At 40.6% G+C, this 21,739-nt stretch overlaps 1 protein-coding gene across 1 annotated transcript in view; it reads right to left on the bottom strand.

Annotated features, from left to right (window-relative positions):
- The window catches only part of FGF2 (fibroblast growth factor 2), a 75,650-nt gene that overhangs the window by 17,801 nt on the left and 36,110 nt on the right, over positions 1 to 21,739 (bottom strand). The window contains exon 2 of the mRNA XM_042860068.2: positions 12,323 to 12,426. Coding sequence (XP_042716002.1) covers positions 12,323 to 12,426 — 104 coding nt within the window. The remainder of the gene's footprint in view (positions 1 to 12,322; positions 12,427 to 21,739) is intronic.

The following is a 21,739-nucleotide window of genomic DNA, read 5'->3' as shown; positions in this document are numbered from 1 at the left end:
TTGTTCTCATCTTCTTCAAACTCCAGAAGAGAAAAATCACTGAACTCCTGTACCAGCCAATCCACTCCCATACATCTTCTGCTGCACAGTTTTACACATAGCAGAAGCCCCTGCTCCCTCAGGACCTGAGTCTGACACCATCACTTGTGTTGAATAGTACCTTACTCTACAAATAATTCCACTGATGTCAAAGGATCTAGTTGAGTACACAAGTAAAGGCATCAGAATTTAACCCTTAGATTCTGCATGTTTGGAATTGTTTCACTGGGATCTTTAAATTAGCCACTGCTGGACTAGGTAGGTTTTAATGGCTGTTAGTAATAAGGAGAGAACTGGTAGATTTACTGTTCCTCTGGATCTCACCAGAGAGGAAAAACACCACTATATTTCTCCACTTCAACAAAGGGAGGGGGGAAAAACTCAAATATTTTATTGGGAGACAGTAATTTCTCCTCCTATATTTAGCTGCACTGCAGCCACACTGTGCCTCTCAGTTAACCTTTTGGGCCCCACTAGCATTGACCCCTGTACAAAGGCAGAGAGCCATTGTGCTGGGATTCATTTGGTTGCAGGATTGTCTCCTTAAAAAGGGGCAGGAGAAGATCTCAAAAGGAAAGAGCTAAAATAGAACAGAGCATTGATTTAGAGAAAGAGCTACCTCCTTTTCATATCTCAGCCGTATCACATTCAGTCACATACATTTACTCTATGAAAAAAGTTCTTCAAATGACAGAATAAGCTAATAATTAAAAGGAAAGTGTGTCAGAAATCTTGGACAGGAATCAAAACAAATAAACCAAAATACATCCTAAACAGAGAGCCCATCTGCCAAGTTAGTTACCAACAGAACTGCTGTATTGCTTTATGACTATTAATTGAAAATGTAAGTATTTAACTACAACTAAACCCAAACCTGAAAACAACTAGGCTTCATAACCAGGCTTCAAAACAGTATACATGCAAACATACATGGGAAAATCTTGAATCTTAAAACATGTGTGTCAGGTTTCTGTTGCTATGAGCAACTAAATGCACAACTACAGTGTGGAATAAGGAGTCTGCTGTGTATTAAAAACCTAACCAAACTTCAGTCTCCAAATATAGGTTTTGGCAGTAGAATATAGATACTTGCAGCCATTTCTATATACTACTCTTGATTTTTGAAGATCTTTGAACAGAATCCATGTGCTGACTTCTCATGTACCTCTAAATCACTAACATTTTAAAAAATGTAAAGTCAAACCAATACTTGTCTCACGCTTTGTGTCCTATCTCCAAAAGAAAAGATTACAAAATCATAATCTAATATTTACTGAGCACCTTTCACCACAGAAGATTTCCAAGCACTTCAGTTGTGCGCAAATATATGCATTAATCGTCTCAATTACCACTGAAATGCAGCCAACTCTATAGCTTTAATAAGACACAGTAAAATTGCACAAGGAAAGGAGGATAAAAAGCATTGAATTCAGTTCAGACTTGAAGCAGAATTTATGTAGATTCAATATAACTGCCAAATTGGATGTTCAGCTAAGGCTTTTGCAACAAAGTACCAAGGAAATCCCTATACCAACTGATTCAGGCTCACAGGGATTGGGCTCAGAGTCTGTTTAATTGTGGTGTAAACATTCGGGCTCTCGGGCCCGAGCCGGGCTCTCGGGCCCTGTGAGGTGGGAGGGTCCCAGAGCCCAGGCTCCGGCCCAAGCCTGCATGACTACACTGCAATTAAATAGCCCCTATTCCAGAGTCAGCTGGCACGAGCCAAACGTGGGTGTCTAATTGCAGTGTAGACATAACCTAAGTGATCATAGGTGGTCAGGATCTTGGTTTTTATCCGAAAAGCTGACACCTCCAGCAGCACCATTTCCACTCATACCATATTAAGGCATTGGTTGCAGAACTTCTCTTGAAATATCAATTTAATGTCCTGCAATTCTATGGTGGTCTCCAATCAAAGTAATAACCAGACAAAACTAAGCTTTGGAAGTGAGATAAAAGAGTACAGTCAAAGATGACATGGTTGCCAGCCTTAATATTCTGTCTAAAATAGAGGTCACTTAAGATGCAACATGATGGGAACTGAAAAGATACTGTAGTTAGAACAACAATCTGGAGTCTCACCTGTTTCATCCCTGCGTGGGAGTTAACATTAATGGAAGTTAGCAACATTAAAATTATAAACCTTCCAATGTATAGGAAATACTTGTGTTTTTCATATTATAAATGTAAAGGTCACCAATAAAGAGGGAAAATGGGTTTGTGCTTTTCCTTCTTTATGATGCAACAAGGTGGTCTGATTTTTTTTTTTCTTTCAGCCTTCTAAGTTTTTAATGTTAGGAATTCTGGTCTTGTCTACCCTGTAAAAACTATATATGACTAGCAAACTACATCCAGCTTAACTAGAAGGCCTAAGAAATGCTTAGGAAAAAAGAAATGTCTGTTAAAAATCAACAACCCCTATTCCTTCAACTGACAGCAGATAAAAGCTCACAATCCACATCTGGGACCTCCAGTGAGTTCCCCAGCAAAATCAGATTTGCCATTCCTGATACTTCTCAGGTAAAAAATGGGGGGTGGGGGGAGAAGAGAGGGACACAACAAACAAAATACCTGAAAAAGACTTGCAAGCCAAAAAAATAAGAATTTTAGAAAGACAAAAACAATTTAAGATAATTTAGGGTTTGTCTATATAGTCACTTAGTGCACATCAAGCTGTGTTGTAGATCTGCAGCACTCTAGCCCGCCATGCACTAAATCATCAGATAGACAAGCTCTTAATTGGGAAGGGTGCCAGATTGACAGCTTGGAAACTGAAGTTATCCTCTCTTTATCCACAGAAAAGCTTGCACTGCTGCTATCTTTTGTATACTGTCCTGCAAATGTAGTTCTACTCTGACTTGGAGGGACCACCTCAAGGGAAGAGAGGGTGATGCACTCAATATGCTCAATTCACTCTTCATCCTTTCTTCTGAGTGACGTAAGATGTGGACACCTGTCCAAAAGGAATGGGATTCTGACCACTGACTCATTTCACAGGCCACTGTACAACCGTTGGATGAAAATGCATTTTTGATTATATTGATCAGGGCTAGATTCAACATGGTGATCTAGAGGTGAAAGACTCCATTGTCCATTTCTAAAGGTATGTCTACACTACGAGAGTAGTTTGATTTTACTTAAAGCGAATTTGTGGAACTGATATTACGAAGTCGAACGTGTGTATCCACACTAAGGACAGTAATTCGACTTTATGAGTCCACACTAACGGGGCAAGCGTCGACATTGGAAGCGGTGCACTGTGGGTAGCTATCCTCAAAAAGATACATTTTTGCAAACAATGAATATAGTCTCTCTCTGTGAACAAGACCATGCACAGTACCTATCACATGCGCACTCAGTACAAGGTCGAATTTTCTGTCTTCACCTTAAGTGCCTGGGGTCTTGCTGTACAGATCACACAAGCGGGGCTGGACACCGGAATTCTGCTAGCAGGCAACCATGGTAAGCCGTAGACTTTTGGCTGCTTAAAGCCTAATTTATAGCAGTGCCCTCCTTTCACGTTCCAAGCAATGCTCCTAGCGTTGGCCAGTTCCTGCTGCCAGCGATCTGGCCGGCATGAACTCTGCCCCTGTCCCACCGCCGCCGCGGCTGTCCCCGGGAAAGATCCCTGCATGCTGCCGGCGAACCGCTCAGCAGGAACGGTTTGCCCCCCAGCTTCCCACCACGTGGCTGGGCTCGGGAAAGATCCCTGCACACTGCCGGCGAACTGCTCAGCAGGAACGGTTCGCCTCCCCGCCCCACCACATGGCTGGGCTCGGGAAAGAACTCTGCCCCTGTCCCACCCCCATCGCGGCCGTCCCCGGGAAAGATCCCTGCATGCTGCCGGCGAACCGCTCAGCATGAACGGTTCGCCTCCCCACCCCCAACGCATGGCTGTAAACCGCCAGTTACAGTTATTTAAAGGAACAGGCAATCAGGCCCATACTAAAATTCCCCTAATTCAAAGCAGATCACCATGAGTGATATCACTCTGATGAGGATTACGGAGGCAGAGAAGACCGCATGCTGCGAGAATGCTAGCAAACACCGGGGCCGTATGCCGCCATGCTTTGCCAGGCAATGATCCTGGAGTACCTGCTGCTAGCCTGGCGCGGAAAAGTTTCCTACCATGGAGGAGTCAAGAAGGCCGCTCTCCCCAGGAACCTGATGCAAAGGCTTTCACATTAGCTCCAGGAGAGCTTCGTGGAGATGTCCCTGGAAGATTTCTACTCTATCCCCAGACATGTTAACAGACTTTTCCAGCAGCTGCACTGGCAAGGACTAAAAAGTTAAGCGCCTAGGGCAAACTAATCATTAAAAACCCATTGCTAACAAACTATGCCTATTCTATTCAAAATAAATGTTTACAATACTTACCTACTGATGTTTCCCCTGATTCACGGTCCGGGTTACCGCCTTGGGAGGGTTGGTAGGGGATCTCTGTGAGGGTGAAGAAGAGATCCTGGCTGTCGGGGAAATCAGCGTTGAAAGCACTGTCGACTGCCTCGTCCTCCTCATCTTCCCTGTCCGCGAACAGCTCCAAGGAAGTGGCCGTCGACAATACCCCATCGTCAGAGTCCACGGACAGTGGTGGGGTAGTGGTGGCGGCCGCACCTAGAATGAAATGCAGTGCCTCGTAGAAACGGCATATTTCTGGGATCCGGAGCGTCCGTTTGACTCTTTGGTCTTCTGGTACGCTTGTCTCAGCTCCTTGATTTTCACGCGGCACTGCGTTGCATCCCGGCTGTATCCTCTCTCCGTCATGGCTTTTGAGATCTTCTCGTAGATCTTCGCATTCCATCTTTTCGATCGCAGCTCCGAAAGCACGGACTCATCGCCCCACACAGCGATCAGATCCAAGACTTCCCGATCAGTCCATGCTGGGGCCCTCTTTCTATTCTGCGATTGCATGGTCACCTCGTTGCCAGTGCTGCTGAGCTCGCCACAATGTCCAAACAGGAAATGAGATTCGAACTGGCCAGACAGGAAAGGGAATTCAAATTTTCCCGGGGCTTTTCTTACGTGGCTGGTCAGAGCATCCAAGCTCGGACTGCTGTCCAGAGCGTCAACAGAGTGGTGCACTGTAGGATAGCTCCCGGAGCTATTAGCGTAGAATTCCGTCCACACTAACCCTAATTCGACATGGCCATGTTGAATTTAGCGCTACTCCCCTCGTCGGGGAGGAGTACAGAAATCGATTTAAAGAGACCTCTATGTCGAAATAAATAGCTTCGTTGTGTGGACAGGTGCAGGGTTAATTCGAATTAATGCTGCTAAATTCGACATAACCTCCTAGTGTAGACCAGGCCTAATACTTAAGCTATACAGTCCCTCTATAAAAGAATAAACAGTGAAAATAATTCTGGGCCATATTCTGCAACCCTAATGTTAAGTGGCACTCATTCACATGAGTAATTCCACTGAAGCTGATAGAACTACTCATGTGAGTGAGTGCTACTCAGCCTGAATAAGGATTGTAGAATCTGGCCATCTTTGAGTAAATGTGATGTCTGTTAGACTATAACTGGTTAAAACTGGAAGGTTAACCTGTGACAGTAGCTACTGGAGTCAAGGAATACTGACCCAGTCATGTGATAACAGGTCATGGTTACAAAAGGCAAACGCCATTATGTGACTGGGGCCAGGAAAAAAAAGATTAGTCTCTTTCCAACACTCTTTGGGTCACACCTCGATTACAACGTGTTTGTCAAACAATACGTTTTTTCTTTTAAGTAAATAAGTCTTGGGAAATAGAAGAGAATCTGTCAGAGAAATGGAGACAGCAACTGCAGCACTTCCAAGTTTCCTGAAGGCAAGCGTGATTGGAAAGAAACCTGAGAGGTTGAAGTCCTGCACATTGCTACAGGAAGCAAGCTCAGAGACACTGGAGATCTTAACATTTTCATTAGAATATACTGAAAGGGGGTGCAAACCGCAAGCCAGTCATTCAGAAATTTGAAGGATATTCTGATCAACACAAGAATGTCACTTGGTTATAAAGGAGCATTTTCTTTATGAGACAACAGCCATTATGTTTCAGACCTACATGACAAAGCTAAATCACATGATTATGCCCAGTTAACAGATGGCCTAATTAGACAAATTATTTGAAGTAAAACTGATAAGAACATCAAAAAATGGAATTCTCATCCCATCGTAAATTCTGAGATTTTGAAGTTTAATCTTTCATCAAATCAGGAGGAAAAGTAAAAATCTCAAATGACTGTGAAAGAAAATATTCCAAGATGTTTATTTTTTTATAAAGTTGAATGTTTAGTTTAGGCTATTATTTTAATATTACAATACCAAAGTTGAGATAAAATATTTCAACCTTATTGAATGCACCATTTTGATAATTTCTCATCAAATTTTGATTAACTTGATTTTGTCAAAACAGCATTTTCTGATGGAAAAATGTTCCATCAAAAATTTTTGAACCAGCTCTTCTGATAACTGATCCCTGCAGGAAGGGGCAGAGCTAGTGAAAATGGTGTTTCCCAAATTAATCTGTTAACAATTACAGAAAACAGAAGTACATCTACTTAAAACTTCATACCAAGCTATAAAGAAATACAATCCATCACTGCACAATTCAGAAGTTTAGCCCAAGAGGTGTAGTGTCAGACATGCAATAAGCCATTTTGCAAAAGAAGTTACTCAGCATAAATGACAAAGAAATACGAAGACAAGATACATTTATGAACATCTACCCAGAGCAAGTAAAAGCTCTGGATGAAGAGAATTCAGAAACTGAGTTTTTGGTTGAGCCTCTTAATAAATTTTACAGAGGTTCTATAACTAATTGATATGTGATACCTGGAAATAAAATAACCCAGAAGTGAGTATCAAAATAGATATTGGAGCTTATCAATGTAATCACAGCAGACATGTAAAATGATTATGGACCACCGGATGTTAAAATAAAAACCAACACTTGTTTTGTAGAGTGGGTGAAAGGACGCTGGTAGGTCTGTGTAAGGACAGATACCAAAACAGCATGAAATACTGGGGGGGGGGGGGGGGAAGGGAGGGGGAGACGGGAGTTCAGTGTGTACTTGGGTTGAAGAGAAATCTATATATGCTGATGGTCAAATGAGTGAATAACTGTCTATTCTACATAATGCAAAAGATACTCTTAAAAGAATTTGATGAAATGGTGGATAGACTGGAATGGCATAAGTATAATATAATGCAATACTTATACAGTAATTGTAATTGCAATTGCAATAATTCTTATAGATTCCAGTGTGCTCCAAAATCTGTTTACAATCCAGTGTCTCATTAGCACTGAGAAATAAAGTAAAAGCTGAAGTGGCCCAAATGCTAAAATTGGGTATTATACTTTCAGTAATATCACTCAATATAGACTCATACTGACAGGGATAACAGTATGGTTTTATTGCAGTGACCAAAGTAATGGATTTCTTTGGATCAAAAAGATCTCATTATGTCATCAAATGAGAGCAGTGCCTCATGGCAGATATTGAGAAGGGCTTGCCTAGACTTCAAAATGCATGAGTATTTTCAGGTCTGAATGCAAATCAAGGGGTTTGGCAGGTCCGATTCATGACTGAAAGTGCACAAAACTCTGTATCGTCTGTTCCCCTTCTGGTAGATCTATATGTAAGTGATTTCCCTTTTGGATTGCCTCAGCAGCAAAGTATCTAGTCCCAGACCTTGGAGGATCTGAATGGAGTAGAAATAATAGTTGATTACGGTCATAAGGTGACCTTGCCTGGAGCGCCCACCAGTGGCAGAACAGGGCACCTCAGTTTCCCTCCTTCAGAGTCTCCAGTTACTCTGTGCAAGTTTTCTTGCCTGACTAATGCCTCTTCTTGGGGTTGGTTTATTAGAACAGCCTAGTCCAAAGAGTCCCAAAATACAACCTACCACACTCCAGCATCTTCCACCATCACTGGGCTCTGTTGGTTCTCTCCTGTCTTACCAGGACAGCTGGAGTGGAACTCAGCTCGTCCCAGCAGGTGCCCCCACAGCCTTTCTGCTGTGAGTTCACCCTCACCAGGGAAGCATCCCCACTCCCCCTGGCCCTGAGCCCTCTTCCCACCCTCTGCCGCCAGCTCTCCAGTTGGAAGATGTCAATGGGTAAGCCCATCCACTGCTCCCCTAGCCTCAGGTCTCCAGTTTAGAAATCAGCAGGCAACCCCCTTTGCTGCTCTCTGGCCTTAAGCTCTCTAGCCTTGGTTCTCTGGCTTGGAGAAGTAATCCAGCAAACCCATCTTGCTGCTCTTCTGCCTTCAGCCTTCTCCCAGATGCCACATACAGCTTCCCTCTGGGACCCCTCAGTTTCCTGGTCTCTGGTGGTTCTCATCTGCTGAACTCTCACTGGCCCCCTTTCTTGGCTGACCAAGGCAGCTTTTACTGGCTTTTTTTCCTGATTGACCCTACCACTGTCTCAGTCTCTCCCCCTAGGGCCCAGCTGCCCACTTTTAAGCCCAATTATTAGGCCACTGACAAATCACAAAGCCACTGGCCGTACTCCCTCTTAAAGGGATAATAATCTGTTCATTTTGGATGAAAGCGAACAATGTAATGAGAGATGCTAATCATCTGCAGTGCTCTAAGGAATAAAAACCTTAAACAAACAGAAACAAGTACCAGTTTGGGCTGAATGAGATTAATTGTATAAAAACATTCCAAATGACCAAGGAGATTAACCAGGTCAAAGAAATGTTAAGGCAGTTGTACTAATGGAAAGACCACAAAACAAGGAAGCCTTCAAAATTCAAGGGAATGTTAATTAGGGATAAATTTGCTTTAAAATGTCACAATTAAATGTTCGATTCAGAATGCAGCTTAAGGTAAACACAGAACCACTTAAGACTTGTAAAACCATACTGAAATCTTTGAGATTAACAAAGAACCTAACATTCCAGATTATGTAAATTCATGTTAATTGGGAACTATTCTCTGCAAAATGACAGTCCAATCTTCCAAAGCAATTGTTGTTTTCAGTTCTTAAAACATTTCTTGAATGTTTATGGGCAGAAATCAGTAGCAATATAAATAGGTACAAACACTTAGAAGCCATATTACAGAAATATCATTGGAAACACTGCACCTATGATTCAGATAGAGCATGAAATTGTGAGAGTACTCATTAAAAGAGAAATACTGGTTAGGTTTAAAAAAATACATCTTATAATGGAGTATTTTCAAGAGCTCCTATAAATAGAAAAACTAAGGAGCTGCAGGATGATGTATTTGAATAGTTATGTATATATTATCATTTCCAGAAAAAAAAAGTTCACAGACTATAATAGAATAACCCAACTTCGCCAGAGTTTGAGAGAGGGAGTTCTAGATGAGTGGACAACAGAAAAAGAAGACACTTCTCCAAGGATAACATCTTACTGGAACTATCAAGATGCAATTGCAGCATACAATGGGACTATATGCAAAGAACATCATGTAATAACATCATGCAGTAGGACATTGGAAATGCTAAGTGTAATCTATCTGGGCATTGAGAAGTTTAAGGACAGGGCCAAGGATGTCCTATTTTGGCAAGGCAAGAATGTTGCCAATGAAGTAGCCAAGTGTGAAATTTGCAGTTTGGTTCTTGCAAAAGAACCAAAGTCGCATGATGAAATTTCTGATTGCCCTTGCTGCAAGAATGTCTTAGATCTATTTGAATTAAATAGGAAAGATCATCTTTCCGAAGACAACTCTTTGCATTTTCTTCAGTTGAGCTGTTGCACACCACAGGTTAATAACATTGTTACTTGATAAAACAGTTTGTTCACCATATTGCCAACATCCAATAAGCTTCTTAAGTAAAAAAAAAAAAAAAAAAAATCAATTAATCCTGAAGTAACTGCAACACCAACTACAAAACCCACACACAAATATAAGCTAAAATAGGAGAAAAGAAAAATTATGAAAAGAACACCAAATGGCTAATTCCACTGCAAATGGTTGAAAAAAAAAAAAGATTAAATAAAAAGAGTGGCTACAAACACAGCTTTACCATCCACACCAAAGCTGTGTGTCGTAAATCCATCTTATAGGAGAAACAGAAGATATCAAAACAAAACTAAGGACAACATTGAGTCTATTTCTTGAGGGCATTCAGAAAGTTAGTGGCAAAATTACACACATGCCCACCTAATCAATGACAACAGAAAACACCAGGAACACCCAACACAGGCCCCAGGGCAGGGATCCACATAAATGCATTGCAAAAGGAATAGTTCTGAGAATAAGAAATAGTTGTATGATCAGAAAGTCATTGAGGTTCACAGATTATAGCTAGTGTCAGATGTCTCATATCCTGACTTTCCTCCTCTAATGTTTCTGTATATTTTATTAATTGGCTCTAGCAGTTTGTGGCTGTTTCTTAGTTGATATATTGTATTTACATTTGATTTTTTGTTGGAGGAAAAAACGTAGCAGCCATTAATCCCTGCTATGTCATAAAAACATAGCCTTTTGTAACCCTAATAAGTCATGTGACAGAGGCCAGGAAATATATTTCTCTCTCTCAGGGCTTGTCCACACAGGTAAGTTTACAGCATTACTATACCTCTTCCTGTGGACTAGGGTGACCAGACAGCAAGTGTGAAAAATCGGGACAGTGGATGGGGGGGGGGGGGGGAAAGAGGGAGGGCGGGGGGGCAAACAGGAACCTATTTAAGAAAAAGACCCAAAAATCGGGACTGTCCCTATAAAATCAGGATACCTGGTCACCCTACTCTGGACGCTTTCCAGAATATAATTTAACTTCCTGTGTGGGCATTCATATCAGTATAATTATACCAGTACAGTCATACTGGTAAACCTCCCCATGTAGACACCACCTTACAAGCAATCCTTTGCATCATCTCCATTTTGTTTGCATGACCTTACAAATAGTCTTCAGCAGTGCTATCTTGCAATACCTTCCTAGGAAAACGAGGGCCAGATTCAGCCCACACTCTACTCCCTTCCTGCTGCTCAGCTGGTGTAAAGAGAGCATTAAAAACGGACTTAAAAGGACAACTGTGGATTTGTCCTGGTGTGGAGAGTCTGCTGGGGGCAGAAAAGGCTGTGTACCAGACTGTGCTGTGCTCCAGTGATTCCTGCTGGTACAACAGTCCCTTGGGACTGCTACTAACCTACATAAATTAGAGCTTCCCTAAGGCTGCTCTAAATTATGGGGAGGCAGAGGGAGAGGGGGCTGAACTACCTTGAGGATTAGAAGAACAGAAAATACTTTTAGCCCTCCTCTTGGATCCTTCACTAATTGGAGCTCAGCTGGAAATTAGGAACTAATCCAATGTGTCTTTAGTTAAGGAGAATTTCACAGAATAATTACACTGCAGTGTTCCAGAATAACCAAAGTACTAGAAAGTCACTTAAGAACTGGTAGAGAATTTCTGGAAGGAAATATTACAGTGATATAATGGCTGGTCACTAAAGTTGGGTGTTTGGATTAAATGGATCTATATGAAAAATATATAGGTAAAGACACAGAAGTTTATACTTAAATCTGATAAAACCTTAGAAGAACATAGACATTATGTGTGTTGTAAGTGAAATGAAAATGGTCTGAACACTGTAGGTCCTGAAACAGAATTGAAAACATCTTTTATAGGTTGATGTTAAAGTATAATTTATGCCAAATGTATTGATTTCAGGTTTATAGTAATGCTACTACTACCCATTATATAGGAGCGCTGACAGCTTGAAAACCAGTTAATTTTTAAAAAGTTAAGTAGTTTCAGGTGCTACACCTGCTCTTTGACTCTACCTACTAATTGTTGTATTTTTACATTAATTTTCAAAAATGTCTCTCTCCTAGTTTTCCAGTCTGGATAAAGCCACACAAAACAAGAGAAACTGACTCACTATTAAGACAAAACTATGAAAAGACCGCTGTCAAAAAACACAAAAATCAAGCAAACTTGCAAAAACAGTTTTCACCCATCTAATTGTTTTCATTTACATTTAAAGAGTACTGTAACAATGGTAGTAATTTCATTTTTGGAAATAAGTGGAATTTTTTTTAATTGACTGATTCCCTTCAAACAAAATCACTAAGAGTTTTCTGTTGGTCTTATGCCTTCTGCAAGCAAGAGCCACTACGGTGTGGCTCTGCTGCCTAGGAGTGGGGAAGGATGCCTCTTTCCAGAGCTGAGCCCCGGTATTCAGGCTGGGTGCTGGAGGCACAATTTGGCCATAAACAACTCAATATGACTGGGTAGTTGAGTAACTCCTATGTCTTGAACATTAGCTGCTAAACATGAAGGAGGATGAAGTAAAGAAAGAACTTAGTGTTGCTTACCAATGCCAATAATCTGCCATCTTCCTTCATAGCCAGAAAACGATTTGCACATACACCTTTGATTGACACCACTCCTCTTTCTTCTGCCTGAAGTTGCAATTTGACTAGGAACAAAGAGATAAAGTCAGTTCTCAAAGCCATTGCTATTTTAACATCTAACAAAGATTAAGCTGGACAAAGACCTGGATGTAGTTGTGACGTTGCTCTCCATATGCTTTATGAAAATATGCTTATGAATGTGACTATGATGTAACTGAAATATGCTTTATGCAAAAGATCTCTTGTAAGGTATCATTACAAAGCTTATAATCTACTGAATGTGTTCATCTTATTTGTTTGCATGTATCGTTCTCATATCTGAAGCTAGAAATATCAAGTATAACTCTGGTCCTCAAGCCTTCCTGTGTATGTGTGGACCAGCCCATAGGTAATGAAGAATGAGGTCTTCAGTGACATGTGACCATGTCCCCTGATAATGAAATCCATCTTAAATCTGGTACTTTTCCATTTAGATGGAGGGGTGGGGACCCAGAAAGACAAAAGATTCCCGCCGTGTGCCAAAGCTATACAAGGGGGTGGAGCAAAACAAAGGTGGCTGCCAGTCATGAGAAAGCCCCTGTTTTCCACCTAAGATGTCTGCTGGAACTAACAAGGACTGTACCAGGGGAAAGGATTGAGCCCAGACTAGGAAGGAGTCTAGTCTGAGAGAAAAGCTTATTGGACATCTCTGAGGGTGAGCTATTACCTGTAATCAGTTTCTTAATGTAATATATTCGGCTTAGACTTGTGTATTTTTGCTTTATTTTACTTGGTGACTTACTTTGTTCTGTCTGTTATTACTTGAAGCTACTTAAATCCTACTTTTTATATTTAATAAAATCACCTTGGTTTATTAATGAACCCAGAGTAAGTGATTAATACCTGGGGGTATTAATACCCAAAAATAACAAACCAGTAACCACTTCGTCTGTTCTCCAGCCACCGCACTCAAAACTCACTTAAAATCACTACCAGTGTCTCAAAGCAATCCTGCTCAACTATGCCACTGTGACAGGTTCGGTCACAGAGAACCCCTTGGAATGGTCACCTGATGTGCTGAAGTCACCTCTAAGTCAGTTTTCCTGCATAAAGCTTAGACAAGGTAAACTCAAATTGTCCGCCCTCTGTAACACTGATAAAGAGACATGCATAGCTGTTCGCTCCCCCAGGTATTAATCACTTACTCTTGGTTAATTAGTAAACAGAAGTGATTTTATTAATTATCAGGTGACATGGTCACATGTCACTGAAGTCCTCATTCTTCATTACCCACGGGCTGGCCCACTTGTACACAGGAAGGCTTGCAGGTAAATAAACCATCCAAAACCAGTTGTCCTAGTCAATGGGAGCAATCAAGATTCTAAACTACCATTAATGGCCCACACTTTGCATAATTACAATAGGACCTCAGAGTTATACTTGATATTTCTAGCTTCAGATTCAAGAATGATACATGCATACAAATAGGATGAACACACACAGTATATTATAAGCTTTGTAATGATACCTTACAAGAGACCTTTTGCATAAAGCATATTTCAGTTACATCATAGTCACATTCATAAGCATATTTTCATAAAGCATATGGAGACCAACATCACAGTAGCATATTACAGGGAGATTAGAGGTGGAAAATTAAATTTTCCAACTGTATAATCTAATAAGGAAAATGCACAATAAAACACAAATTAAATAGTTATCACCAGACTTGCACTATAACCCTATAAAAGGGATCTTACATACCTGTTATGTATACATATGCTTCTATGTATAGGTCAGAATCAGCACAAATTCCTAAAAACCAGGACCATTTATGGTGGTTGTATTGGGGAAGCCATAGTTAAGGTTCAGAGGATATTCACATTTAAAGTAGGACAGAAGTCCCTTTGTTTCACACTTTAATGACTGGAGTACTTGTGGCACCTTAGAGACTAACAAATTTATTAGAGCATAAGCTTTCGTGGGCTACTGCCCACGGATGCATCCGAAGAAGTGGGCAGTAGCCCACGAAAGCTTATGCTCTAATAAATTTATTAGTCTCTAAGGTGCCACAAGTACTCCTGTTCTTTTTGTGGATACAGACTAACATGGCTGCTACTCTGAAACTTTAATGACTGAATTTAGTCTCTAAGTTCAGCACAGTTAAATACTTATACGATATGTGAATTTCTATGTAATTTCCTTAAGTAAAATGTTTACTAACATTTCAAAGTCAATATTTTCTACACTTTACTTGTAAAGAAGTACCTACATTCAATCTAGATTGTTGGATACAAGACATTAGACTTTTGTGCATTAAAGGCATGAATCTGCATTGTAGTGGTATCTTACGATCATTTATTATTTGTATTACAATAGTAGCCAGGGGGTTCATTATGTTACACAGACATAGTAAGAGACAGTCCTGTATCAAAGCCCTAGGAAACAGCTGGGAATTAGAGAGACACATTGAGCCAAACTGTATTGCAAAAAAATTGTCAATAAAGGTTTCTGTGGCTCTTAGCACTAAGATGGAATTGACATACAGAAACAAAATTCATCAGATGAATAGATTCACCTTGAGAATAGATTACTGAACAGGCCAGATCCTCAGTTGATGTCAATTGGTGTAGTTCAGTGGATTTATGCCAATCTACATTATTGGAGGCTCTAGTCCAAAATGTTCAAGCTTTGCTTAAGTATTCTAAGAAGTTTACATATTCCACTATCTTGCTCTGTGTAATATTTAAATAGTTTACTATGAGAAGTATTTGACTTGTACCCTTTAACTAACCTAGAGTAAAGAATAAAACAGTTCTAAGAGACTAGGTACTACTTAAAATTAGGCAATGTTTCTTTTAGGGTTTTTTCCCTGTGAGGAAGGGGAATGGAAGTTATGGCCTATTTTTATGTATTCTTAACACAATCCAAAGAGATTTTTCTTTTGAGATTTCTCTTTAGCAAGCCAACACTGAAAGATGTGTACAATTAAGAGATTTTTAAAAACTGTGGACACGAAGGGGGAGGGGGGAAGAGAGAATATCTTCTTGATACCTATTGTTAAATATCAAAATTAAGAATTAGTCTGGTTTGTCATATTTTCATGTAGGCTTTAATAAGAGTTTGTAGAAAATCCACTAATTAAAAACATTTAAAAATGAAGTAAGATTAAACTAAAATGTTTGCCTTATTCTATGGGGATTGAAATGGATCCTTATGAATCATCACTTGCCTATTGTATTTTTACATAAATGAAAGAAAGAACCAATTCACATCACTTATGGATAGTACCCAAAATGGACTTTAAATATTTAACTGGTCCAACTTGTCCATGTAGTACAGAAACCTGTTTAGTCATAAACAGGCATTTGAAGTGTTTAATAATGGAATTATTATTAGAATATCAAAATTACAATTCCCATTTAAGCCAATTAGCCAAAACTGCTTGTAAATAGATACAAAAATCTGCAATACAGCTGTCTACCTTTTAGGTGAGCTGGGGGTGTGGAGAGTAATGTTGGGGAAGCATTCACCATACACTTAATGAGATGACCTAGATACAGTTGTGTGAAGTATGTGTGAAAAGTAATATTGGGTTACATCTGGCAAGGGCTCCTTAGGTTTCCTGATGTCTTTCAGAAAGAAGTTATAGGGGCACTGTCAAATTAAATATGAACCAAAGTTTAAATTGTGAAAATAATTAAAAAAAAAACCTCAAAACCCATACAATTGTTTCCACAATTAAACAATGAACAAGAAGTGTTGTTTTAAACAAACATCCCCATGCAGTGTTTCAAAACTACTGCAGCATAGAGAGCCCCAAAGTGAAACCGACCTCACTGATTTTCATTGTCCATGCTGAGAAATACAAAGCAAACAGAGCCAAAATATTGACAAACTGAATTTTAAGGCACTATACTATGCTCCTGAAGAATGTGGGTTTAAGTCTTGCTCACTCTCACACGGAAAGGCCACATCCAGCTCACCCAGCTGCAAAATGGGTACCCAGTCCACTGGGTTAGGGCAGTCAAAGGTTGTAGGATAGTTTTAAACAAAAAACAGCTCAACCAACCAAACACAAAATGGGGGACTAACTTGCATGTTTCCACACATTGCTCTGGCATTCATGCATGGGATTCCCCTCGCCCCCTTGTGGAGTGAGAAGGTATTTCACTCTCCATGTTCATAAATTCTTGGCATGGTCTTAAATTTAAGACAATGAATGCCAAGTGCAAAGGCATGACAAAATCAGTAGGCACCTAACGTTGACAGAAAACTAAGCACCCTATGTGAACATCTCAGACTAAAACTAGATCATCAGGCTATCTTAGTTTTATTATATACCAATATAATAGCCTGCATACGTTGTCTACAAAAAAAAAAAAAATAGGACTGGCTACATTTGTCACTACTAGTGAGCTTTGCAAATTAAAACAATATCACACCAGTAAAAACTAAAGCTATTGATTTGCTAAGCTAAGACCCTGCATGGGTTAGGAAACAATACCCCTTATGCCACAGCACTGTAACTAATGGCCAGCTGGAACATACAAGGATTCTGTCTTCCTCTGAAGCGCCAGCAGTATAGGAATAGAACCTTAATCAACCAATGATCTGACCTTGACCAGTACTGTATCTCTGTGCATCAAAATGTTAAATAAAACGCATAGGAGCATACACAATAAAGCACATATGGCTCCTAATGCAGCTTGAGGAACATAAACAGTGTACTAATAGATATTAGTCTTTCCACAATGAGGATAAAGAACATAAAAACTGCCATGTCAGATTACAGCAATGATTCATCTAGTCCAGTATATTTTATACTGTATCCTTCCATAAGCCAAATGTTTCCACTGGAAAAAAAATTAGCCCAAAATAAGCCATAGGCCTGACAGTTCATGTATGTAATTTTATGCCAGGATGGAATTTTTCTGGAAACAGGCAAAATGGATGAGGCCTTTGGGAGATAAAAGCATTATGCATAAGTAAATGGAGGAAGGATGGTGCTGTTAGAGCACCTGCCTGAATCTCAGGAGACAGGTTCAATTCCCTATTCTGCCACAAACTTTTTCTTGAGTAAAGGGGGCCACATAAATAAAAATCTTCTCAGCATTTTCCCCAATCTTTTTAGATTCAACACAATTACAGAAGAGTTTGGCATATACAGTCTTTGTGAAACTTGTGCCTTTATCTAGTTAGTGTCAGGATAGCAGACAGAATTGTTTAGTTATTAAAAGCAATTTATATGTACAATATGGGCCCTGCCAAACCAAAAACAAGCTGCACTGGAGCTTTGTAGAGAGAAGAACAAGAACAACAACTTGGATCATTCTAAAAGGTTCATGTTCACTGCACACTTCTTTCAGCGGCATGTAACATACATATATGTGTAGCCCCTCAACACGGGTATAAATAGCAGTATAGCCAGTGAGGCTCAGTTTAGGCAAGTAGAATCAAGACATGCCTCAATGGTCTATGTACATACGTGAGTATATACCCTACGTGCTCTACTTGCCCAAGCTGTGGCTCTTCCCCCCCCCCCACCCCATCTACACTGCTATTTTTAGCCACAGTGTACTGCTGCTAGAGCCTTTCCCCACCACAGGAAAAGACTCCAGTGGCAGAGAAAGGCTCTGGCAGTGGGGAGGCAGAGGAGAAAGGCTCAGGCAGCTAGCTCCCTGCTGCAGGAAAAGACTCCAGCAGCAGGAAGACAGCAAGGAAAAGCTCCATCAGCTCCCCGTTGCTGGAACCTTTCCTTATAGCAGGGAAAGGTTCTAGCAAGAGAATTTTCCAGCGGCTTCACTGCTGCCAGAGCCTTTCCGCACCGTAGTGAAAGGCTCCGGCAGCAGGGATCTGCCAAAACCTTTCCCGGCTGCCAGAGTTTTTCACTGACATGTGTAGCTACACACGCAGCGTGGACGAGGCCTGCTTTTCACTGCGCTGTGTAGCGACACATATTCCACATGCTGCTGCCAATGGTGTTTAGTGTAGACATAGCCTTGGAGATACTGCCCAAGCTGCTTTATGCCTGGCAACCTGGCCCTAATATGCCCTGAGTAGATGTAAAAAGTGATTTACAGTGAACACCTACACACAATTGTAAAGGAAAGACTTCTCAGCTTTTCTAATACAATTTATATTTACCTCTCCCTGCCCCCCCAAAAAAGCATTACGGATGATTTGCACCAATGCAGAGCAGTCCTGGGTAGTTCTAAAAGCAACACCTTATCCTGCTCTTCAAAAATTAACCTGGCTAAATTTATTACTCACATATCTCAAAAGAGAAGTATTTGCTCTGAGGCACAAGTAGCAGCAAATTCAAGGCTGTATAAAAGCGATGAGATGGGTACATTCCAGCTAACTACTTATCGGTTACAATGCTGCTTTCCACTCCTGTTTTAACTGATGATGCTAGTGCTCCAATCACATCTGCCCCTGAGGTGGGGTGTATGTGACATCACAGTATCCTGGTTTACTTCATAATCTTAAGTATACAGCACAGTAAAAAAAAAACCCTGCAATTGTACACGCCAGTATCTTTAATAAAGCAGATTATTTAGCCATTTCATTAGCCAAATGAGTTTTTTGTTTTGTTTTGTTTGTTTTTGCAGGTACTTAGAAAAGTTCCCATAAGAAGTCACAATCCGTTTGTCATCCTCTTGACTTGAAAAATGCTTTCCACAAACGGATCACTTACAAACCCTTTCTCCAGCTGCTAATTGAGGATGGAGTTTCAGATTTCCAGTGTGGCAATTCTACATCTTGCCAACAGAAAATCATGTGAGCAAAGTTACTTTTCTATAAAAATCCATGGCAACCTCTACAGTTAACTGCAGCCGTCAAAATTTAGCTCTTAGAGGGATTGTCAAATGAATGGTGTTTGAAGTGTTCCAATAAGTGGGTAAAGCAAAATAGGGACAAAATAAAAGGAAGATGAGCTACTTCCCAAATATGAAACCTTTGACTATTTGGATATTTGTGTTGTGACAAGATGATCTTTTGGGAGTAATGTATGTTCTGATAGAGTAATGCATTTACTAATATTTATACTAGATTAATTGCTAAAATTCATGTTACACTATTCTAAAGCCATAAAGCATTATAGTACCCATTACTTGCAGGATAAAGTTTGGTTTTAATGCTGCTGTATATTCCTAGCTCTTTCATAGAATCATAGGACTGGAAGGGGCCTCAAAATGTCTTCTAGTCTAGTCCCCTGCACTCAAGGCAGGACTAAGTATTATCTAGACCATCCTTGATAGGTGATTGTCTAACCTGCTCTTAAAAATCTCCAATGGTGGAGATTCAACATCCCTAGGCAATTCATTCCAGTGTTTAATCACCCTGACAGTTAGGGCTTGTCTACACTAGACAGCTTACAGCAGCACCGATGCAGCTACACCACTTGTATAGCCGCTGTATGCCGACAGGAGAAAACTTTCCCTTCGGCATAATAAAACCACCTCCATGAGCTGCGGCAGCTATGTTGGCATGAGAAACTCCCAAAAGTGGTAGTGTAGACATGGCCCTAAGAAGTTTTTCCTAATGTCCAACTTAAATTGCCCTTGCTGCAATTTAAGCCCATTGTTTCTTCTCCTTAACCTCTGAAGATGGAACAATTTTTCTCCTTCCTCCTTGTAACAGCCTTTTATGTCCCCCCTCAGTCTTCTCTTCTCCAGACTAAACAACCCTGATTTTTTTCCCCCAATCTTCCCTCATAGGTCATGTTTTCTAGAGCTTTAATCACTTTTGTTGATCTTCTCTGGACTTTCTCCAATTTGTCCCCATCTTTCCTGAAATGCGGTGCCCAGAACTGAACAAAATACTCCAGGTGAGGTCTAATCAGTGCAGCTGAGAGCCGAAGAATTACATCTCATGTCTTGCTTACAACTCTCCTGCTAATACATCCCAGAATGTTTGCCTTTTTTTTTTGCCCAACGGTGTTAACCTGTTCACTCATATTTAGCTTGTGATCCACTATGACTCTCAGGTGCCTTACTGCTGTACTTCTTCCTAGGCAGTCATTTCCCATTTTGTATGCACAACTGATTGTTCCTTCTAAGTGGAGTACTTTGTATTTGTCCTTATTGAATTGTATCCTATTTACTTCAGACCATTTCTCCAGTTTGTTCAGATCATTTTGAATTTTAATCCTATCCTCCAAAGCATTTGAAACCCCTCACACCTTGGTTTTTCCACAAACTTTAAGTGTATACTCTATGCCATTATCTAAATCATTCATGATTCCTTTTCTCTCTAATCAACAACTTCTAAATCTTTATACAGAAACACTAATAGTTACCATTCCCAGGTGAATTTAACTATGAAAACTACTTCATGATCAGGAGCACAGCTGGCTCCCAGCTTGGTAGTTAGACAACCCCACAAACTCAGCTGGGACCAATGAGCCTTCTCCAAAAGGCCATGCTTCCTGATTGGGCAGGAGAACCTGCAGCCTGCAACTTCAGCCTGGCAGTGATAGCAGCACAGCAGGTGCTCAGTGTACCATGCCTGCCATTGCTCTTGTCCTGCTCTTGCCTCCAATCCTTGTTCCAGCCTTGACTTCCTTCTGCGCTTATCTAGTCCCTGCCTCCCTGCCCCGCTCCGTATCCTGACTCCAGTTCCAACCATTGGCTTGGCGTCGTGACCCTGACATTGGCTTAACGTGCTGATCCTGACTCTAGATTTGACCTTTGGCTTGGCTCCTCAACACTGATCCAGCTTCAGTCCACTACTTGACTCCTACATCTACACTTGCCAATATGCCAAACTGCCACCACAACCACCAGACAAGATCTTGCTCCACTCACTGAGTAGGCCACCCGTGCCCTGGCAGATTATAGTTTGAGCAACCCAAAGAGACCAGACGGAGGGAGGGCATGGGCTTAACGACATGGAGGTCCCTTCTGGAACTATCATAACCCCTTGTGGGCTTAGGGCTTTACAATAACAGGAAGTTAAACGGTAAAACACAACTAATATCTATTTTCTTGTAAACAAATTCTGACTTTTATGCCTCTTTACTTGTGATCACTTAACATATTTCTTTCTGTAGTTAATAAACTTGTTTTATTGTTTTATCTAAACCAGTGTGCTTGGAGTGAAGTGTTTGGGAAACTCCATTTGAGACAAAAGAAAATTATATGTACAAATCCTGTTAATAAAATGACCAACTTTATATGAGCTTGTGTTGTCCAGGAGAGTGCTGGGCAGTAGAAGACATTTCTGGGAGAAAGACTGGAACTGGTAATTTGCTGGTGTTGCTCTGCAGTGTAATTCAAGAGTAGCTAGCCATAGCACTTACACAGTATAGCTGGGAGTAATTTACATGCTAGAGGCCAAGTGACAGCAGGTCAGAAATGGTTGCTCTCACAGCGAAGCGTGTAAAAGGCACTC

The sequence above is a fragment of the Chrysemys picta genome, chromosome 5 (assembly GCF_011386835.1).
Source record: "Chrysemys picta bellii isolate R12L10 chromosome 5, ASM1138683v2, whole genome shotgun sequence".
NCBI classification, from domain to species: Eukaryota; Metazoa; Chordata; order Testudines; family Emydidae; genus Chrysemys; species Chrysemys picta.
The sequence above is the reverse complement of the archived record's forward strand: the minus strand, read 5'-3'. Positions and strand labels throughout refer to the sequence as shown.